The following is a 23,041-nucleotide window of genomic DNA, read 5'->3' as shown; positions in this document are numbered from 1 at the left end:
GCACAGCAAATTATAAAAATAATTATATATCTTTTTAGTCCCAAAATAACCCATTTCTCGCTTTCCCTCATACTGATGAACGTAAAAGCTCCCACTACAGAATAACAAAAGTCCATCTGGACATTGAGTTAATGCAGAAATTCCAACTGTAGTAAATCCGACTTCAAAATCTTGGCACCAGGAAATTTGAAATATTTGAATCTTAAGAGTTAAATTCTGTGGAAAAAAATTGAATGTTGAGAGTTTATTTCCTTTTGTATTAATAATTGTAGTTTCTCCGATAAGGTTTTCATCAGTGTGATTAATTGAAATAGCTATGACAATTAACAACTTCCAATTTACTTTAATTTAGATTACAATTTACAACTTCAGAATTTACTTTAAAGAAGCTAAATCGCTAACATTTGGGACCTAGAAATTGACACAAGTGGGTCGGAACTCATAATACTGTAATATGAATGTATATAAACTGATATACATTCAGTGGTTTCCGTTTTTACTCTTAATTTCAAATCGGTAATGTTCCATGAAATAAGCCAGCAGTCTTAATGGAATGCAAATTTCTAGCGCCTGGTTATTCCAGTCTACATACACCGTTTGGTTTGGTGCAATATGTCTAGCCTCGTTCCTCGAGTCTCTTGCTAGAACTGGGGCTGAAACGGATTTTGATACACGATTCGTGTACCAAGGGTAAAATGTTTATTTTGTCTTAAATATTGGATATCAGAAGCCCATCTTTTTCCGGTAAAATCACAGCATCAATGTTGATTTAAATTGACAAATAATTTGTGTTTTCAATGTTGAAGATTTTGGATGATATTGAGTTAGAGACTTAGCTACTTTAATTTAGGTAATTAAGGTAATTCTATTTACATAGTATAAAGGTAACCAGACACAGTTCATTCTTGTACATATGGTCGTTGGATGGAATTATTCATGGTGTTGACATTTCCAATTTGACCAAATTCAAAAATTAAATATTTATAGTATTTTTGTGCAAGATATGTTATTTTATGTGCAGTTTGTGCTATTTTGGATTGGAAACTCTTAAACTTGGAACATTGAAATAAACATTGAAAGAATATTCAAAACCAGGCACCTCTAATTGTTTTTGTCTGTTCATTTTCAGTGTGAATATTTTCAACAATCTTTGGGTTAGAGTGGATTCTGGAATAAACATTTATTTGAAATGTCCTTGTGGCTGTTGAAGTCCATGGAACTGTTTGTTATACGTGCTCTTTGTGGCGTGAGAATTGAACAACTTAAGATTATTTTGACTTTGTGCTTGTATTGAAAAAACTTGTAATGTTTTATTAAAATTGTTGTGCAAAATATGGCTTAATAATGTCGTAGACTGGTTAACGCCTTGATGGGAGTTGGGAGGAGAAAAATTGCATTGGTTGAATCAACAGAAAGTTAAGTGTGTCTGTGATATTTTCATTAACCTTAGGAAGCCAATTGCACTGGTATATGCTATGCACCTTTTAAAAGCTTTCCAATTGTTCATTTATGTACCTTAGGAAAGCAAGGATCTGGACATTTCTGTTTTAAATGCTGCAATTTCATTGTATCAGATTGTGGTAAGAAATGTCCATTTGCTTAAGGTGAACAGAAAGGTATTATAATATTTCAGGTAAATTTTAAAGAATTTTAACAATCAAGATTATAATTAATGGCCTAGTGCATCCTAAAATAACGTTCACTGGTATGATGTGTAAGGTCTTTGACTAATCTTTATATCAGATGATGAATCAACAAAATATTAAGCACAGTTAAAAAAGGTTTGAATCAAGGTATGTGAACACCAAAGCTAACTATTACGAAATCAGTATCTGATATATCTCTTTTGCATTTAGTGTGTTTTTGTATCTTAATACGCCCACACTTGAAATGGAATGAGGATTGTTTATATACCCAAGTGTTAAATTTTTTATTTCCTTGAATATAATATGTATGACGTTTGGTGAAAAAGTGTCTGATTGTTGGCATATGTTGTTTATTCATTCATAAATCTTTGCAACTGTGTCTGCTGTGTGTCGCTGATTTAATATCCGTTTGGTCTGATATATCATACCTTAGGCCTGATATATCATACTTTAGGCAGATGTTATATCTCATTAACATGCAAAAAATACCTGTGCATTAGAAATTGCACATGTAGTGAAACAGAATATATGAATGGTGCTTTCTTGGCACTTTAAACATTTGTGTGGTAAAACATATGTTTGATGGTTGGTCCCAATTATTAGTACAGGGACAGAAAGAGGGATATTGTTTTGTTTATTTTTGCATGCTAACTTTAAATAATCATGAAAGGAGTTGAGTTTGTTTGCTTTTTCTGGAACACTAGATACCACTTCTTTTGGAAAGTTCACATAGGTAACAAAATATTGCATGAGGTAATTTGAAACAGGGATTTACTTATGTAAAAAGTAGAAAGTCATAATGGTATGGGCAGAAGAATTATCTGTGACATTACATTTTGACTCCTGATGGATATTAGGGTTATCATTATTCATATTCAGGTATTTTTCATATACATTTAATTGTTAGAAGTAGACATTTTTACCAGGGCATTAATTATGGAAGTCATGTGTCTTTCTATATGTGCAAGGAACCTAGTCAAATATTGGGTACCAAGCTAAACCATAACACTGAGTTGGAATCCTAGTTCTGGTATGTCTTGGAATAAAACCTACATTCCACACCTATAACATGAGTTTTAGTGTAATAATCTAGTTTAGGGATTGAAATCTTTGAAATTGGCCCTGCAAACTATGCACATGTGACAAAGATAAAGAAAGCTAATCCATACCAAAACAGTGAGAAAAAGAGATAGAAGTGGGGTTTAACATTCACTCAAACAAACTAGGTGATTTTGGGAATAGCAATGGAAGGGAAACCAGAGGTCCCGTAGAAAACCCACAAGGTTGGGCAGGTAACCCTACTCCTTGTCACGTACAAGAATGGGATTGAAACCACACCACTTGACTCAATGTAATACCTTAAGATCTTAAGATCTAAAATGGAACAATTTAGGTATCCTTCAGTTATTTGAACACGGGCGAACAGCAAACCTCATATTTGCAACTCTAAGGCAATTGCTGTAAGTTTTCTCATTTCGTTAAGCATAACATATGTTTGACACAAGATTTGTTGACCTTCAATAGTAACCCCATCCATTTTATTTCAGTTTTATTCTAAAAACACAGCTTGTTTCAATGGCTGCATGATACATATATTGTCTTTAAGTGTAGAAAAAACAAAAGGGTATCTTAAAGTTGACTTAACAATTAGCTTTTATTAAGGTGCGGTCATTCTCATTCCTGTCAAGTTTATCTTTTTGTTTCCGTAGTAACAGATTACAACCATCCTGTGTATTTATTACGAATGAACGCCCATCATGTTTGTCAGTCAAATTACCCCCATCCACACCCCAAACCAAACATCTCTTCATTAAATAACCAATTCCTCTCTCACCTAATTATCACCTGAGCAAGTTAGAACAGTGTATTTTGTTTAAGCTAGCTGAGTACCTTGAAATTCACCATTTAATATCAAAATTCGACCTTTGGATCGCAAATGTTGCTAACAATCTATAGACAAATTATGAAAATTATTTTGCCGTAATTTACAAGGATTGCCAAGGTAAATGACCTTTTAAAGGTTATCACATGATACCACTTCTCATTTGCAGTTTTATAAGTAAATGAATGAAGTATTGGTCCCAAACCAATCTCTTACTTTCTGGAACATGTGATACCACTTCTGATTTGCAGTTTTATAAGTTAAGAAATGGAGTATGACCCTAAACCATTCTTTTGAAAGAATTTGGTTCTTGGCCTTTAGGATGCAACAATATTTAGGGATTTTATGGGGCCTTCTTTACACTTGTATATTTAAATATTGTACATTTCAGAGTAAACTGATGCCAACAGAACACTGGATTTATGCTATGAAGATGTTACCACAATCACCAGTATTTAATGTTAAAACTACCTCAAATTAGTACTGCTTAAAATTTGCCAAACACTTTGTGATCTCTTCCATAACTAACCAAAATAAATCAGCATGACGATTCTAAAGTCTCGTCCTGCCGAATATACGGCCATGACTCAAGCAATCATCCAACCAACCAACAAAAGTTCTTCCACAGAAGAACGTCGTTATAAAATTAAAAAAGATCTTGGATCTCAAGAAGAGACATGTGGATGGTTCTTCCTTCAGCCATTGCTGTGTCAGACATTCCGCAAACCAGCATGGGTGCTATTCTTTTTGTGCTGTGCAGGTGGGATACAGGTAGGTTTTTTTAAATTACTTAAAGTTGCATTAAACATTACCAAAGAGCAGTTAAATAGTACAAATACACAAAATCCTCATGCATTTCATCGAAGACAGAGTAGATATAACACAGAACAAATAATTACACCAGAACACATCCAGCTCTACAATTAAAGGAGGTAAACATGTAACTCAATATTTTCCATAATAGTCGAAATCAAAAACACCAATTAGAATTTAATAATGGTCCATTTGAGTCAATATTGATGTTATTGATGTTGTTGTTTTATTGTGAAAATATGTGATCCTAATATCCAATATTTAACACATATTTAACACCAATTAGAATTCATTAATGGTCCATTTCAGTCAATATTGATGTTGTTATCTTACCGTGAAAATATGTGATCCTAAAATCTAATATTTAACACATAATGAACATTTTATAATCATTGTAATGAACAAAGAAAAACATATCCTACAAGACCGTGCGGAAGTAATTAGTAATGGCTGATTCACAAACGATAAAATAATATAATAACATGTAGAATAGACAAAGCAGGCATAAACAACTGTTGTTCAATTTGGACAGTTCACATATTTCACCCAACATAATTGATTAGAAATTACAAATTATTTTTTGAAAATTAAATATAAACCACTTTATATACATTCATATTACATTAACATGAGCTTTTACATCCATTTTTGTCTAATTTAATGTTCCAAAGAATAGAGCCATATGCCTTTTAAGGCATGTTGATATAAACAGAAACAGCCAATTATCACCAAACTTAGTGTTCTGTTTCCTTGACATTTCCTAGATTACAAAAACACAGAGCAATAACTCTGAAAAAACTATCAAGGTAACTGTTAATATCGAAAAACTTCATCTTTAGCCAAACACTGACTATTCCTGAGAATTGGATGAAACATAATTCTGGAGAGTGAGTAGGTGTGAACGGACGAACAAGGGCCAAACAATACATTATCATATTAAAATACAACATTGTTATAAAATAATTTTGTGTCAGTGAAAACTATATATAAATCATTGTGCAATAGCCAATAGCTTGAATAATCAAAATAGCAAATGAATAAACTAAAATAATTTTGTGTCAATGAAAACTATATATAAATCATTGTGCAATAGCTTGAATAATCAAAATAGCAAATGAATAAACTGTTCTAAAGTCCCACTTCAAGTTTGAAACTGGATATTGATCTCAATGTTTTTGGCTTTGCCTATCTATGATTCAGCCAGCGACTAACCAGATATTATGAACTATTGGACACTAAAAGAATGGGTGTCATCAAGTATTATGGTTAACCTTTTGGTTAATGTGGCAGTCAGTACAACTAGTCAAAATTGAGCTCTTTCTTTTCAGGAGGAATCATGTTAATGTAGATCTAAGTGCATCTTTCAAATTAACCATTATGAATAATTTTTGTCGCTATTAATGGCCATTGTAAACAAATTGTTTGCATTAAAATACCAGGCACCAGTGACCGTTCTCCCTGAGCATATTTTTCAAAACTGACACCATTTTTTATAAACTCTTTTACAATTGCAATAAGAGTCTAAATACCAACCAAGCACTTGCATATTTATGTGCTAGCTCTAACTTTAGAACCTGGCCATGCCCATGCCAGGTACCATTTTTTATACACCCACATCAAAATGTGGTCGGGGGATTGGATGGCTGAATGGTTAGCATGTGCGCACTGTATCATGAGTCAACTGGCGTGGTTTCAATTCCCCGGTTAAAATAAAATTAAACCATATGTTAGTCCCGAAATGACCTAGTTTGCGTCGAGTGGATGTTAAACCCAATTTCTCTCTCTCTCTCTCTCTCTCTCAAAATGTGGTCATAATATTGTTGTTGCTTCTGTCCATGATCAATGAGGCTCTAGCAGCTAAAGTTATCATCCGATTGACATGAAAGTCATCATCTGATTACCTGTGCAATAACAGGTATAATAACTGTTAGCACAAGGAAGATGTAGAAGCCAATCAAATTTTAATTATTTCTGATACTTACTTCATGGGTTGTTACTCTAGATCAGTTTTTTATTTCTTGACTGCTTGAACAACTTAGCTGCTGTGGGCATATGTTACATTACCTGGCAATCTATCTTTATATATTTGAATGCTTCACATAGTGGGTAATATTGTATTATATTGATATAATAATTGAGCTTATATATAGATATATATAACTAGAATTGCGATGCAGTAATGACGGGTTTCACCGGTGCCACGTTACCCTAAACATATGTCACTTCCGGTACCAATGAAACCATTAAACAGGTTTCCACCTCATCATTGCACACATCAAATAAAATGGACGCCGAATCAACCAAATCCAGCAATATCAATTAATTTTATATATTTGTTACATGTAAGTGTACAGTACTTCCGGTAATAATGACAATATTCAATTAGTTTTATGAAATCAGAAATGGCATAAGGCATCACATGGTGAAAATTTTATGTAAATCGAATAATAATTGCCACTTTTATAGACCAAAAACCTTAAAAAGTGACTAGTAGAAAACCGTCAATTCCTCTGCAACCATACAAGTTAGAAACCATTTTCTGGAATCTGTATGATCGTATGGGTTTATTCTATTTGTTGATTGGAATCAAATATCATAATTTTAAAAACATAACAACTCAGACTCATTTGAATAAAATATCTGTTTTGAAAGCTAAAAATACAGTTTTTTCCAAAATGACGTTACTTCCGGTGATAATGAAAATCTTAAATTACTTGTATGAAATCGTAAATGGCATTAGGTATCACATAGTGAAAATTTCATGAAAATCGAATAATAATTGACACTTTTATGGACAAAAAAACTTGAAAAGTGACCTGTTGAAAATTACCTATTTCTCTACAACTGAACAAGTTAGAAACCATTTTGTGATACCTATATGATCGTATGGGTTCATTCTATTAGTTGATTAGAATCAAATATCAAAATATTAAACAAACAACAAATACGACTCATTTCAATAAATTATTTGTTTCTAAGGCTATAAATACAGTTTTTACCCAAATTTCGTCATTTCCGGTGACATGGAAAATGTTAAATTGAGTTGAACTAGTCACAATTGACATTATGCATCAAATGGTGTCACTTTTATGAAAATCCAATAATAATTGACTCTTTTACAGACACAATAGCGTAAAGAGTGACTCATGCAAAATTGACCATTTCTCGGCAGCTGCTCATATTACAAACTAATTTTGAGATAGATTCTCTTCGTATGGATTAATGCTACAAGTTTATGAAAGTTGCGAAGAAATATTTTAAAATATGAAAAGCCTGAATGGGTTGTAAATAGCTCATTTTTTCACCTTTTTTCACCTTTAAATCAAAATGACCCGAAAACGAAATCGAAATTAAAAAAACTGAGCCCGATGTTTTCTGCGCCTTTACAGGGCACACACTTTCAGTCATACCAGATTTGGAAAAAATAATATTTGCTTTCAAAAAGTGGTACCGAACTGTCAAAATTTTTTGCTAAATTTACGTCACTTCCGTTGCCGAAAGGTAACTTTACCGGTAACAAAAAAAATGACATTTTGGATTACGGAGCATATGAACTTTGTTTTATACAAATCGAGCAATAAATAATTAATCCAGGACTGAAAAACTGAATTAGCCAATGGGGGTCAAGGAAATTTACGATGACAAAAAATGGTGCCATTTTTGGTCAAATCAGATGACTCTTTAACCCTGGGTAAAATACCACATTAAAATATTCATGAATAAAAAAGTTTTTTGTCAAAATTTAAATTTTCAAAATTTGGCGCCTAATATCTTCGAAGATTAATCGAAAATCAAAAATCTAAACAACCGTAGCTATTTGCCGTGTCTCGGGCTATGTCAAAATGTCTCAAGTGTTAAAATCCGACAATTATTGTTAATATTACGGCAATATTTCAAAAATCGACAAATTCGACGATTTCGGACATTTCACATTGTCGCAGAACGTTCGAAATAGCTTTAATCTCTAAGTCACACCCACTTTTCCATTAAAACCGAAAACATCGAATCAATCCGACAAGTAGTTTCTGAGATACAATCAAATTGGAAAAAAAAAAATAATAATAAGAATAATTTTAACAAAAACAATAGTGTTTCACACAAGCTACGCAGTGTGAAACCCTAATAAATGTACCAAATACTTTTATGGGATACATAAAAATTGATTAATTTTATATACCTGGTAAATAAATGTAATATCTTCAATTGTTAATAAGAATAATACGCAACTATTATTAAGATTATAAAGGTATTGAAAGTCAGAATTTCCAGTAGAAAATGTACATTTTTATTTAGCTTGGAGATTTTCTCAAATGAGATGTGATCAAGTGTTTTAGAAAGAGTAAACATTCCCCGTCAGACCACATTTCACATGTTTAGCACATATTCTTCCCACAGCTTATTATAGGCCTTGATAATCCATTTAATTAAATATAATATAAAGAACAATTACGGATACAGATATTTTGAATATAAAGCAGGGTGCCCAAGTAAATAAATCTGTCCATGGGGAGAGAATCAATAGCAGCACCTTTTACATTTTGTTATATGTTAGTCTAAATGGAAATTGAACCAGGCCTCATTTGGAAGTGATCTTGACCTTAGTGAACTTTTCCATGAAGAGATTTATACATAACTGTGCAGAAATCACATCTCACACAAAAAGTGAAAATATGAACAATTTCATCATAAATTTTATTGGGTAGATTCATACAAGGTACTGCACACTTAATAGGGCTTAATGTAAATGGATTTTTTGTACAAAGTAGAATTGTTAAATTTTATTAGGGAATATCAAAGAAATCAATAAACTGTTAACAATTAGCAGTAAATAATAAACCCCATTAAGGTCGCAGAATAAACAATATGGGTAATTAGTTTTTCAAAGTGTATATTATTTATATCCTGAACTATACATTATTCATGTAACATGGATTATAGAAGGCATATCCTGTTGTGGTATAGGGCATAATTAATATTTCATGATACAACCATGCCCAGCTACAATCATTAAAGCCGCGTTATAGAAGATAAGATAAAGAGCTGACAGTTCTCACTATAATAGTTAAAAAATAGATTTAAAGGGAATATGCTGAAAATTTCACATTTAACATTTAAGGCCTAAAGAAAAACCTGCAATAGGCAGATTTAGCTCTTGCAAAATGTATGTTTGATTTGAGGACAAATGATTGGAGACAATGATTGGGAATGAAATAAAATTTAATGGGATTTAACACCAAACTATTCTGCGCCAACCAGACCGACATGAAGACCGACATAAGCCATACATTTCACCCAGATAGCAGTGTTTCAACCTACTGCAGGGGTTCTTTTATGTCCACATGTTTTGTCCCATCCGAACATCTAGACATATATCAACACTGTCTCTTGCCAGGTCCTCTGTCCTATACCACTGACACAGGGAAACCGTAATGAAAAATCTCGATGAACTGTCTTGCCGACCACTTGGATGAAACCTGGTACCTCCGAGTTAGCCCCCCAGCACCTTTTCACTGAGTCACCATGGATCCCACTATTTAATATTTAATACTGTTATATAGATGCCACAATTGAATAAATGATTTGAATAGACAGCATGACATATCAAATCATAGGAGCCTGTCTTATAATCATACACTGTTTTGTCAAGATAATTCATGTATTGCAATGTAGAGCAAAAAATTAGATGATGGGCAATATATAATAAGTTTCCTGTACAAAATTCAGGATTAAAAAAATTGCAAAATAAAAATCAGTACTAACATAGGATAAATCAGTGGTGAGGGCTCTCATCATTGTTGACCAAATTGAGTGTAACAAATTGTCAAAATATTTTGACCTTAAGGTGTGACAGATCATAGACCATTCAACACTACTTATAAGTATATATGTCATTCAACCATAACCACTATAACTCACTTTACTCACCTTAGGAGCTGTGTCACAGATCTATTGTAGCGTGACCAATGAAATAATCCATTAAGAAGCTGTGTTGTATATATTCACTGTCAGTATGTATGTCTAACTGTCATCGACAGGTAGGTTATATATATGTCTCGTCAATCGACACTTATTCTCAGTGGTTAGAGTATTTTATGTTAAAGTTTCTTCATGTTGAATATAGGTGAGTTATTTAACTGTTGTCAAAGGTTTAGTAATTGGAGATGTTAACCATTAGTGTTTGGATTGTACATGTTTGGATAAAAGTGTTACAGGTAGGACTAGTTTGTGGTGACTTGTCAATATGTTTTTCTGACTGTTTTGTAAATATTGTTCATGGTTATATCCATCTAAACCCATGTTAATAATACTTCCTAAAAGGATGATTAATTTGTGCGAAATGTAAGATTGTAGTGTAAGGCTGAGTAGGGCTTCATAAAGAGTGTATAATTATGTTCGTTTGAGGTAAACCAGTTCACCAGGACATTGTTATTGATATGGCATGTCTGTGTCTACCACCACTGAAGATATTTATATTCTGTCAAGTTAAAGTTACTGTTTCATAGTTTTCACATATTTTCCTATAGAATGAGCAGGTGTTGTCTATGAGGCAGTGTATGTTTTGCTCACCAGAATACCTGTCGATAATAATCTACTTAGGACATCAGTCACTTTGAAATATTTCAGTGATAAAATCCATGAACTCTTTGAATTTGATTGTACTACACTTTCTTTGACTAATGTTAATTTCATTTATCATGACCAATTTGGCATCGTAATACCAATAAGCAAGCGTATAATCGTTTAGGCAACAGAGAATACATTTGCATCTGTAAACTTTCATCGCTGAAAACTTTGTCTTAAAACGATGTACTGATTTGGCTGACTGGTTTGTTTATGTCTTCTGCTACATATTTCAGGATCAATGTAGCTGAACCAGAGGGTAGCTTCTTTTTAAAAATATTTCCCAGGTGACTGTACATTTCATTTACGCCCAAATTTAGATTGGTCATTGGTTCCATGATCTGAAAAGGTTTTTAAACATGTAATACATGTACAGTGTGATTCAATATAGCGCTTAGGGTGGTCAATTCATTTAGATACGGTTAGTACAGTTGACAGTTGAGATTAACACTAAATTGTTTTTGTAATCAAAGGTGGTAGGCAAGTCAGGCAACTAGCATGTGTCTTTCTTTTGCTGACCAAGGTGATATAGTTTTCTGTTATAAAATATCTTGCCTGAGGTAAACAAATACATCAAACCACTGATCGGTTGGAAAAATTTGAAAGTGAAAGCCCTGTCACAGATGCATTTTATGTTAAAAGTATAGGCTATAACTTGTGGTAGTGGACATATACACAGTGATTTATGCTTGACCTGGGCAAATTGCATGTATAATACATAATGGCATGTTAAAATTTGTAAATAGAAAAAATATCTTCCCTTGAAATAAATCGAAATAAATGAAATGAAATGGGGTTTAATGTCCTACTGTTTTGCTCCTAAACTGGGCTAATGAAGACGGGCATACGCCATACAGTGTGCTATGAGGGAAATTTTGCCCGGGCAGCGGCACTACGGCCTACTCTTATATCGAATTCCAACTGCCAAGGGATCTTTTACATGCACGCCAATGTGTACACGGGACCTCGGTTTTTCGTCCAATCCGAACGACTAGACAGCTGTCCTTGTCAGGCCCTCCGTCCTGCATCACTGACAAGGGAGAACCATGCCGGAAAATCTGGATGAACTTTCTCGGCCAATGCAGGGATCGAACACCCGACCTCCAGGTTAGCGAGCCAGCGTCTTACCCACTTAGCCATGTGATCCCCTTAAATCGAAAGACATTTTTAATAACAAATATAATTCAACGGCAGTCAGAAATATATCTTTAAAAGAAGGCCTTACCCAGGAATTGCTTTATGGTAATTATAACAATGATTTGGATTAAGTCTGTTCTTCAAATAGAAACAAAGTTGAAAGGTGAGAATTGCAAATTAGGCATGCAGAAGCCTAAGAATATAGTTCATTCTTATCTCAGTGAAACTTATTTTGCATTTTAGATAATACAATTAGTAAACAGTTTAAACTAAGTTTAAACATTATATAATAGCCAATTTTATCTCTTATAATTTTTCACCCTCTGCTAATGAGTCAGTTATGGCTGATTGTGTGATCAAAATTGGTCAAATGACTTGGTGAATGTTGGTATTTGTAGATATTTCGTTTTTAGTACTTTGTGAGTGTTGATTTGTGGAACAAGAACTATCACATCTTTGTTTACCTTTATTTTCAAATACCTGTTCGGATTAAGTAATAAATTTAAACGTTTTACATTTTCATGGCCACCAGCTAACTGCTGAAAGTCTCTTTAATTTAATGTATAGAACACAATAAGAATTTCATGTTTATGAGATTATGCCACTGTAATCGGTTATATGAGATGATATGGTAAATATAGTCTATATATTAATAAAGAGTCATTTGTATTGTAATATATTGATTTAGACATGGCTAAGAAACCATAAAACGTATTCTTAGCACTTTCCAATAAGAGATTTCAGTTTGTGAGAATCCAACATGCAACAATAGATGTTGTCACAGATTTAACTTGTTCCAATGCTATGCTATTTCGCTTATGGTTTTAGCTCAAATGATTTTTTTAGAATCACTCGGCAATAACTGAATTTATACCTGGTTTGATTAAATTAAACTGGGTACCACATGTCAGAGGCAAGCAGGTGCGTCTTTATTCCATTTTGTAATGTACGAAATTCTTGGTCGTATTTTAATTTCTTTGATAGTTATGATCCTAAATGTGTTAGAGTAGAGTTTTTTTTAGGGTTTTCCGAGATTCTATGGCCCTTATTGTTAAAATTGCTTAAAGTTCTAATGCATGACGTCATCTGGCCAACCATTGCCTTTCAAGAGACAACCACCATAATGATCGGTCGCATTATTTCTGTTTTGTCTTTCTAGCAAATCATAGTGAAGCCGGGGGATCCCGTGGCTAAGTGGGTAAGACGCTGGCTCGCTAGCCTGGAGGTCGGGTGTTCGATCCCTGCATTGGCCGAGAAAGTTCATCCCGATTTTCCGGCATGGTTTCCCCTTGTCAGTGATGCAGGACAGAGGGCCTGACAAGGACAGCTGTCTAGTCGTTCGGATGGCACGAAAAACCGAGGTCCCGTGTACACATTGGCGTGCACGTAAAAGATCCCCTGGCAGTTGGAATTCGATATAAGAGTAGGCCGTAGTGACACTGTCTTCATTAGCCCAGGTTAGGAGCAGAACAGTAGGATGTTAAACCCCATTTCATTTCATTTCATAGTGAAGCCTGTATTATTACAGTAGTGGATGCTTATTTTGTCTTTACCGTAGGTTTGTCTTGTGTAATTGTTTGTGTGTGGTTCAGTCCCCCTGCACTTACTTTATATAACCAAAGATATATAAGTGTGTTTGTTACTAAAATATTTATATCTTTCGATATACTTCAAAGAAAGCATTTTTGACAATCAACAAAGACACTCTTTAATAATGAACTTGTTTAATTTTTTGTGGGCTTTCTAGACAATTTGAGTCTGTAATTTGATTTTTCATGGTCATTAGAAATATCATACTTTTGTAGAAAAATATCTTTAGATGGTCCAGCAAATGACCAAATTATGCTGGCAGGAACGGATCTTTAAACCTTTTAATCCGATTAAAATTCATAATTTGTACTGTAAATACCTCTGTATATAGAAATAAATCAATAAACGTTTGTGTTGATGTTTAACCAATGTATTTGTTATAATATATAATAGTGTAGAACGATGATGATTATTGGAAAATTATTATCAATTATTCCATTAATTACATGAATGTATAAATATTTTACAGTATGAGCTGTGACATATTGGATCTATGTAATGCTACAGATCAAAACTTAAGTCCTTTTTATAATTATATGCCCACACATTGACACAATAAAGGCTGGAGTTTCTGAAGGATTTATTTCAAAGTTGATATATATGAAGCATGGGCATCATCAGCATTCTCCAATTTTCCATTTTAGAGTTACTGCCCAGGTCATTCTGACATCGCAATTTCGCGTTAACACAATAGAGGTTATAGTTTTTTGATAGATTTTTTCAAATTTGGAGTGGTGATTGCCAACCTTGAGAGGATGATCTCTATCGATTTTCAGACTTCTACAACATTATCCTTTCAGATGAGCTGCAGTTGAGATTAACATATTCTTCCTTGCACTGGACAAGTTTTTGCTCTTACATTATAAGATTATTTCCCGCTTTTGTTCAAATACATAAGTTTCGAACCATATTATTAGGAAGCAGTTTGAATGAATTAATTCTAATGGGTTTAGCATCCCATGAGGAAAGTTTTGCTTAGATAGCCACGTTGTAGTACATCTGCCCTACACTACTGACAAGGACAAAGCAGCCTGGAAAAGCCTAAGGAACTTTGTTGTTTGAACACCAGGATCAGATCCGAGATCACTGGGTTAGTGAGCTGGTGCCATACTCAAAGTCACCGAGCTCCCAGGCAAAAGTTTGCATAAGCCTGTGTCACTAATAAATCACTCCATAGAGCTACCTGTATGTGAATATATAAAGTATTAGGATATACATGTGACAATTAAAATGGCAAAATTAGGTCATTTCTTATATTACAAGGTAAATAATGTTGTTTACTTTGATAAATTCACTTGATAATATGTAATCCTCTTTAAAATGATCTATATGTATAGATCTTTATCATGTTATACCAAGTCATGATCCGCATGGGCAAGGAAATGGAGTTAACAATGTTAAAATCCTACTGTTCTGCTCCGATTGGGTAATGAAGACGGGCATGCACCTTACAGTGTGCTATAAGGGACATTTTGCATGGACAGCAGCGCTACAACTTACTTTTATAGCGCGCTCAAATTCCCACTGCCAAGGTTTTTTTTATGTGCACCGCAATGTATACATGGGACCTTGTTTTTTTCGTCCATCTGAACGACTATACTTTGTTGTGAGGCCATGTGTTCTGCACCACTTACAAGGGGCGACCATGCCGAAGAATCACGATAAATTTTATCGGTAGATCCAGATATTTGGTTGTTATACCTTGGAACACATGGACTGAAAATTTCTGAGACGCCATAGTTAAATTCAAATAAAATTACAATTGTTATGATAAGTTCACAAGTTACATTATCTGACATAACTAAAAGCCAATATCTAGAACTCAAAATGAATTATATATAAGTGCCTTATGTAAAGTTGACCATGACTGTTACGCTTGACTTCCAGTAAAGTGTACTTGTTGAAATGATTTTTAGTAAAGTGTTCAGCCATTATTGTCAATCAAATTTCTATTAATCTTCACTGTGTGAACGAATAAAATTCATTAGTTAAAAATATATTAAATATAAACATCTATTTGTAAATTAATGGGTTAATTTTATTGTGCCAGTTAGAAATCAGAAAAGGAATGCAAAAAAACTTGTTTTCCGAACTTGCCATGCCTTTTGGACTTGTGACTGTCAAGTATTGCAATGAATGTGATCTTTTGATTACGTCATAAATTTTATTAGATCTATTGAAAAACCGGTTTACATATAATGTGTTTAGAATTAGATAAATGATGCCATTATATTGTGAAGATAATGAATTTTGTCAACTTTTTGTTTACAGAACTCATTTTTAAAGATATACATGTCAAACTCATTTATGCCTTGGCCATTGTGAAATGAAATCGGTTTAACGTCATACCTTTGCCCATTGTGAGCTTGTCAAGTTAACTATTTGTATGAAATATCGGTTTTGGTTATATATAATGAGAAAATCTATTTGATTTTATATTAAAGAAGAAATCCAACTGATTCACTGAACTAAAAGCTTTTTCAAGATACTTAATGTAAGATTTAGATAACGAACTGCCCATTCTTGTTGTAATAGTTCGAAAATAGATAATGCAAAATGAATATTTTGAAAATTTCATTGAAATGACTTTATTTTTGAGCAAAGTTATCAATGTTTGTAGTTTTGACAAGATGTGTGCATTGATTGTTTATTATTGTAACCATGGTACTGGTATATTCGAGACTTAGTCTCACTTCTCCATTTTAAATTAAATCATTAATTGGCCGAACTGTTCTAATCTACTTAAAATCGGAGACATCTGGTGGCAACCAGAGTTGATTATGGGCTTGTCATGTTAATAAATGTCTATTTAATGATTTATATAACATTTAAGGTCTAAAGAAAGACCTGGAATAGGCAGATTTAGCTCATGAATAATGCCTCTTTAAGTGTGCAGATCTAGAAAGCAACAAACAATTAAAGTATAGCAGGAAGTTATTTTCTAAAGACAGGTTTAATCCAGGAGCAAGTTGATTGCTAGTCAAGAGGCTTATCTACATCTTTACATGACAACAGGAACCAGTTGCTAGGAGTTCCACTAAAAGGTTTTCAGATCCTTCCATGCCGAATTAATCAGTTTTATTCACAGAAATATATCTGGGATGAAGCCATTGGATGGAGAAAAACTGCTAAAAACTAGATGGTGAAGTAATCTCTGTAGCAACTGTTGGGCGGATTAATAAGTAATCTTGAACTAATAAGTGAAGGATCTCCTCACCCATGAAAAACAGAGGCTGTATCTGTAGAAGGTCGACTAAGACCAAAATGTTAATCATTAGATATGTCTGGGATTTCTCCTTTAACATATGAAGGCTTCATATATATATATAGGCTTATTAAAAGTAAAGTAGTCTTTTTGTTGAGGTATGAAAGATTGGTTGCTCATGTAAATATTAGACCTTGGAGAATTTGTATAGTAATTATTTATGCCTTCAGTTTGTATTATATGTTGTCCTCAATGGATGTTTTGATACAAGGAATCTTATCTATAAAAGTAGTATGACTTAGCATATATCCTTTATTATAGAATATAGAAGTTATGCTTTCAGAACCAATCTGATTAAAACACAGATCCTATATCGTTTCATTTTTTATAGTTCAAAATTTAGTTTTACTTGTCTTTACTACACTAGGATCTGGAAGAGTTCTTATCATTGACGTGTTCTGGATGATGTGAGGGTTTAGCCAATGAAACAGTCTGTTACAGCAAGCTTTTGGCGTGTGGTACACGGAACTGTGGGTAATCCACTAGACACATCTATGCTGATTGGTTGATCAAATGTCTGACGTCATAGGATCAAAAGCCGCTCGTATGACCTCTGACGCGACCTACCACTACAACTGGTCAGATCTTCATGTAGTGTAGGCCATCGAAAGTATAAAAAAAATGAAACGAAATATAGATCTGTATTTTAATAAGATTGTTTCAGAACATAACTGAATCTGAATCCCAAGACCTTAAAGGGACAATAACACTCTTGCTGGCTTGACAGTTTCAGAAAATAAAAAATAGCCTTATTCTAGGTACTAGATGTGTTAGTGTTCTACCTGTTGTGTAAATTATCCATTAAATCCTATTTTACTTGTCCAAAGGGTTCAAAAATATTTTTAAATCCAAGTCACATTTGAAAAGCTTTACGTCGGGCTTTTCAAATCATTTAGTTGAATTTTTCCAATTTTTTAAATTAGGTGTGTTAAGATGAAATTTGTATCATCAATTAATTGGAATATTGTAAAATAGTACAATTTGTTGACCAGAATAAAGATTGGGACATATTATTCAGTTACAACAAGAGTGGTATTGAGCCTTTAATAGAACTGATATACTATATAGGCCTTATCATTAAACTGTCACATCTCCAGGATCCAACCGAATTTTCCATATAAATTTACTAAATGTATGAATCACAGGTGATCCCAGATACTATCAGAAAAGTGGGGTCTTATAATGTATGGCAAATGCATGTCACTCCATGTAATTATGGAAGTCTATACATTTGTATAAAATTCTAAGCAACCAAAGTTGAAAAGAGAGATTTAGAATCATTTTGAATTAAAAAGCAAGATAAATGTTAAAATTGTACCCAAGTATAATATATATCAAACAGTATAACATTTAGAGAATATACTCGTACATTATATGGGTACAACATAATACAGAATCCTGGTTATGGTACTCAACTGCCATTGTGTGAGGTTATATAATGTTAAACATAGAAAACTAGACAAATATTAAGAGATGATACTAGTTTTTAAAAATGTACAGCTAATGTATAAAGATGTATATAAACACAAATCTCAAAATGTAGGTTAAGTGTGGCATAATAAGGTGAGATGAATTATTACTTATATAACAAGGCCATAAAATGTTTCGCACAAGGTAACATATGAGACCCAAAAGGGTTTCATTTTAACACAACATTCACCCAGTCAAAGGAATGTGTTAAAGCTATTTAAAGCAAAGATTCAGGTACCAATTGGAGTAAATTAAGATAAATGAAGTAAAAATGGAATAAAATTTTAAGCAGGCATTTAAAAGAACAATCATCAAAGGAAAATGTTCATTCCCCTCAGAGATCTTATACATATTTATTATGATAAGCGTTGATATTGTTAGTTTTATTTGTAATTATGTTGCATCTAATATTCATGTCAGTTTATCTTGAATTATCAATCAATATTAACAGTTGTTTTCACAAGTTGCTTATAGCTTCATACTTTTTTGTGTTAATTGGTGATACATGGAAGTCTATAAAAATCAATATTTATTTGTTTATGAGTTGATAATGAATGCAATAATATAATCAGACATGCCTTTGGTATTGAATGAATTATGTTTATCACAGATGTCTTTGCTAAAAGGATATTACTTACAGAGAAGTGATGACTTAATATATTTGGATGTCATTTTATCATTACAATGTATAAGATGGATGGATTACCTTTAGGTACACGTAATTAAGGGAGATCCCTGGTTTGTCAGCATTAACTAAGCATTGTTGTGTACATGTATATATTGTCCTGTTATATTTTCATTTTTTATCATAGCTTGATAATGACTAGAGAAGCCTAGTCGAAACGTTGCTCAGTAAAAAGCAGTAATTGTATTCCATAGAATTGTGACCTGTATACTCTAGTTCAATTACTAAATGCCATTGAAACAGTTTAGTTTATGGAAGTTGATTGTTTCATCTGTTGATCATGGTTTTGAAGACTCATCATTGTTATTTAGGAGAAAAAGCTTTGAAATGGATTTATTTGTTTAAATGTTTTTTTCAGCATTGGTTTGTTTTTGTTTTTATTTGGTTTTAACATTATTTATTTCGAAAATATTGTACAATTTAAAGGCATTAAGAATAGGATACAGAAACAAATCAAGTAGGCTTATATTAATTTGCTTCCTTGTGGGTAGGGTGTATATGTACCATTTCAAGTAAAATATGATATAGACAAAGCTAATAATTACAATATTTTAGTTATGGTACAAATAAATTAGTTTAAATCACTAAATAAATAAATCCATATTATGCAGCTTGCAATGGATAATTTGAAATTGTTGTTCACCATTGAAAAACAGTTTGTTCATTTGAGGGATTCAAGTTTGATACAGTTTAGTAGGAGGCAAAAAAAATTTTTTTTTATAATTATTTAGTTTTACATTTAATTTGTTTAATGTGGTCGGAATTCCATGGGTTGTTAGAAAAAATACTTGTCGGAAAAAAACGACAAAGATAATTCGGAGCTACCATTTTATAACACATTATTCATTTGTATTTAGTAGTTCTTATTTGGTTATGATTGTTACGTTATCTTTGTGGAAAAGCAATAAAATAATCATCAATGAATGATGCTAATCATGGTTCATCTAGTTAAGATAATAATGATGCACTATTTACTTGCTAGATCGCTTTTGTTCACATTCAAAGAAGTCAAAATTCTAAGAAGCCATTCAGCCCAAAATTGTGATTTTAAACACAATAATTTCATGATGGATAAAGTTTATGCTTTACAATATTTCAAATTTTATACTTCTTGCTTTTGGTAGGACATAAGAATTTCAAATTGAAAAGAAATGAAATGAAATCGTGTATAGCATCTTACCTTTCTGTACCAACTGGACTAATGAAGACGGTCAGTGTGCTATAAAGGAAATTTTGCCCTGACGGCGGCGCTACGGCTTACTTTTATATTGAGTTCAAACTGTCAAGATCTGTAATGTGTTGCCAGTAGTATGCACAAGATCTCATCTTGAAAATTGAAAGAAGATTGTCAAAAATATTTAAACTAATGATGTAATGATTCAGTCTCATTGATATTATATTTTTATTATTTTATGATCATTCTTTTAACTTTCAGAATATTATATGACTAACGGAAATTAAAGATTCTATATACATATATCATTGTATAATCTTTTGTGTGCATGTTAAAATATTATTGGGTGAGTGTGTTTTGGAGGATAGAATTTCACTTCGTAAACAGCGTTCAAAATGGAGACTCACTCTTAAGTAAAAATCTTCCAAAATGTCTGTCGAACCCATAAAGTACACACCTAATTCTGAGGAAATAGGCATCGCTAATAATGCTTTTGTAAAAGATGAATCTGATCCAGTTGCCAATGAAAGCTCGCACAAAGACAATGGACTGCAAAATGGTATTCATAATCGAGGTGTTGGTTCTTCAAAAGACAATATTGACAATGGAAAACCGGTAGTGGTATTAGCAGATCTGAAAGACGATAATGAGGACCATTTACAATGCAAATGGGGTCCAATATCTCCACTATGCTGTCAAAAATGTCTAAATATAAAGATTTTTCTGGTGGCGCTATGTGCTTTTAGTCTGATTCAGGTACGTTGATTTAATTAAAGATTTGACATCAAGATGTTTTTTTTTTAAACATTTTTAGGAAAGGTCTCTGATTTGAGAAAAAACTGTACCACTGAATTAAAATGCCAAGAAATAGGTCATTTTTAAAGAATGACTAAACATTATAAACAGAATTAAATTTATAGTATTTTGTTATTACCCCCCCCCCCCCCCCCACAAAAAAAAAAATCAAATCTGAATTGAAACCATATTGTTAAACAAATAATATTTTCAGTAACAATTTCAGACAAAACTGTTTTTGAAAATAGCATAGATAAAAGAATATTTGAAAGAAGTCATTATTCCCCAGACATATATACATATATATCTATACAGATATGTTTTCAGGAACTATAGGCTTGAGGCAATCCTTCCAATCACTTTACATGTTTAAAAAATTGTGTCAATATATCTTGTCATGCATCTGTTTATTAGAAAACATTTGGTTTCTATTTTAACTCATTGTTTTATTTATCTTCCCTTTTGCTCTTCTAAATATTACTCGATCAGAAGTAACTCCAGACACATTGAAGACAAATTGTGTCATTTAACAACATTTCTTTTGACGCCTAGGTCTTTGTGATAAAGAAAGTATAAACTATATCATGAAACAAGAGCGGTATATCTGAGGATTTATTCTGCAGGTTTAGGTTGGGAGAGTTTGCAAAAATGTTGTCCAGATTTATTATCCCAAAACAACCTTATTGGAATAAAGTGGTACATTCTTGGACAAACTGTTTAAACAGAGTGTGGGATGGTAGCAGTTGTTTGGTGGGGCAGTCAATATGACTAACATTATAACACAAATCTATGTAAATATATAGGTTGATATTATGGATAGACCAGAGGGTAATAACAAAAGTTATTCCTGACCAAAGCAAGAATAGAAGAAGAAAAAATAAACAAGACATGGCCCTCCACAAACCTGTTTGTATTGGGTAATTATTTATGTGTGGTGTGGTCCTCCTGCACTTACTAATTAGTATATAGATCAAGGGATTTTAATAATATCTATCTCTTTGAGTATTTTGATTCATTCAATATCAGTATTTTCATATAAAAAGAATTAGCCATTTTTTGAGTGTCCAGGTTATGGAAATATGGGAAGTGGTATCAACTGTTCCATAAAGAGTGAGAATTTATGCATTCAGCTTATTGGATCCATTATTGGCCAGTTTCAGGAGTTAATTTCTCAACATTAAAGTAAAACTTAATTCAACATTTTTGGCACTGTGTGCCAAATATATTTGATCAGATCCTCGGAACTCAAACTTGTTGCAAAAACATTTTGTCTGATAAACTTTTCAAATATCCATTAGATGTATAATTCATATATCACTTGCCCAAAAGGATTTAAAAACCTCTTAAAAATCTTTTAATGTACGACATGTTGGGTAACATTACATAACAAGGAATTAGAAGATATAAGATCGTGACATATGACCCATGGACCTTTTGACAACCAAATTACCTGCCAAAAACAATACATTTACCTTTTAGATAGAAATTAAGATAATACAGGTGTTCAGCGGGCAATTTAACACCTATGATAATAGTTAACACATTGGTAATGGCAAGCACCGGTGACTTAACTTTTGTAAAAAGATTTGCTGCATTATACTATTTTTATAAAATATGTTCGGGCCTTTTAGTAATCATCCATAATGGAGAAAAAATATACTTAAAACTTAAAGGCTGTATATTGCAGACTAAAAGGCAAATGTAGACTTTCAGAATACGCAATCAAATGTAGTCATATTAAAAAGCATACCAGTCCAAAATTTATTCAAATTGATCAATTTTATGGCCATCTAAATATTTTCTTAGCTTATAAATGCCACCGACTTACATTCGTCTAAGATTATTAGCGGACACCAGAATAATATTTATTTCGACCCATGAACATTGAGTTCAAGATGGCATGAAGCAATGTTATTTGTATTGTTTATATTACATTATTATCTATAAGAACATTTATTGTTGT

General features: G+C 32.7%; 2 protein-coding genes across 6 annotated transcripts in view; one reads left to right on the top strand and one right to left on the bottom strand.

Annotated features, from left to right (window-relative positions):
• Positions 1 to 10,416, bottom strand: part of LOC126823440 (glutathione S-transferase omega-1) — a 107,075-nt gene extending 96,659 nt beyond the window's left edge. For both annotated transcript variants that reach the window (XM_050552300.2, XM_050552320.2), the window contains exon 1: positions 10,267 to 10,416. The gene's annotated coding sequence lies outside the window, so the exon portion shown is untranslated. The remainder of the gene's footprint in view (positions 1 to 10,266) is intronic.
• The window catches only part of LOC126823370 (solute carrier organic anion transporter family member 4A1), a 112,510-nt gene that overhangs the window by 51,132 nt on the left and 38,337 nt on the right, over positions 1 to 23,041 (top strand). For 3 of the 4 annotated variants that reach the window (XM_050552192.2, XM_050552201.2, XM_050552184.2), the window contains exon 3: positions 3,920 to 4,299. In XM_050552192.2, coding sequence (XP_050408149.1) covers positions 4,072 to 4,299 — 228 coding nt within the window. In that variant the 5' untranslated portion in view covers positions 3,920 to 4,071. Of the gene's footprint in view, positions 1 to 3,919; positions 4,300 to 20,697; positions 21,040 to 23,041 lie in introns of those variants that run through there. The other variant, XM_050552174.2, reaches the window with a different exon arrangement.

This window comes from Patella vulgata, chromosome 1 (assembly GCF_932274485.2).
Source record: "Patella vulgata chromosome 1, xgPatVulg1.2, whole genome shotgun sequence".
Taxonomy (NCBI): Eukaryota; Metazoa; Mollusca; class Gastropoda; family Patellidae; genus Patella; species Patella vulgata.
The sequence above is the reverse complement of the archived record's forward strand: the minus strand, read 5'-3'. Positions and strand labels throughout refer to the sequence as shown.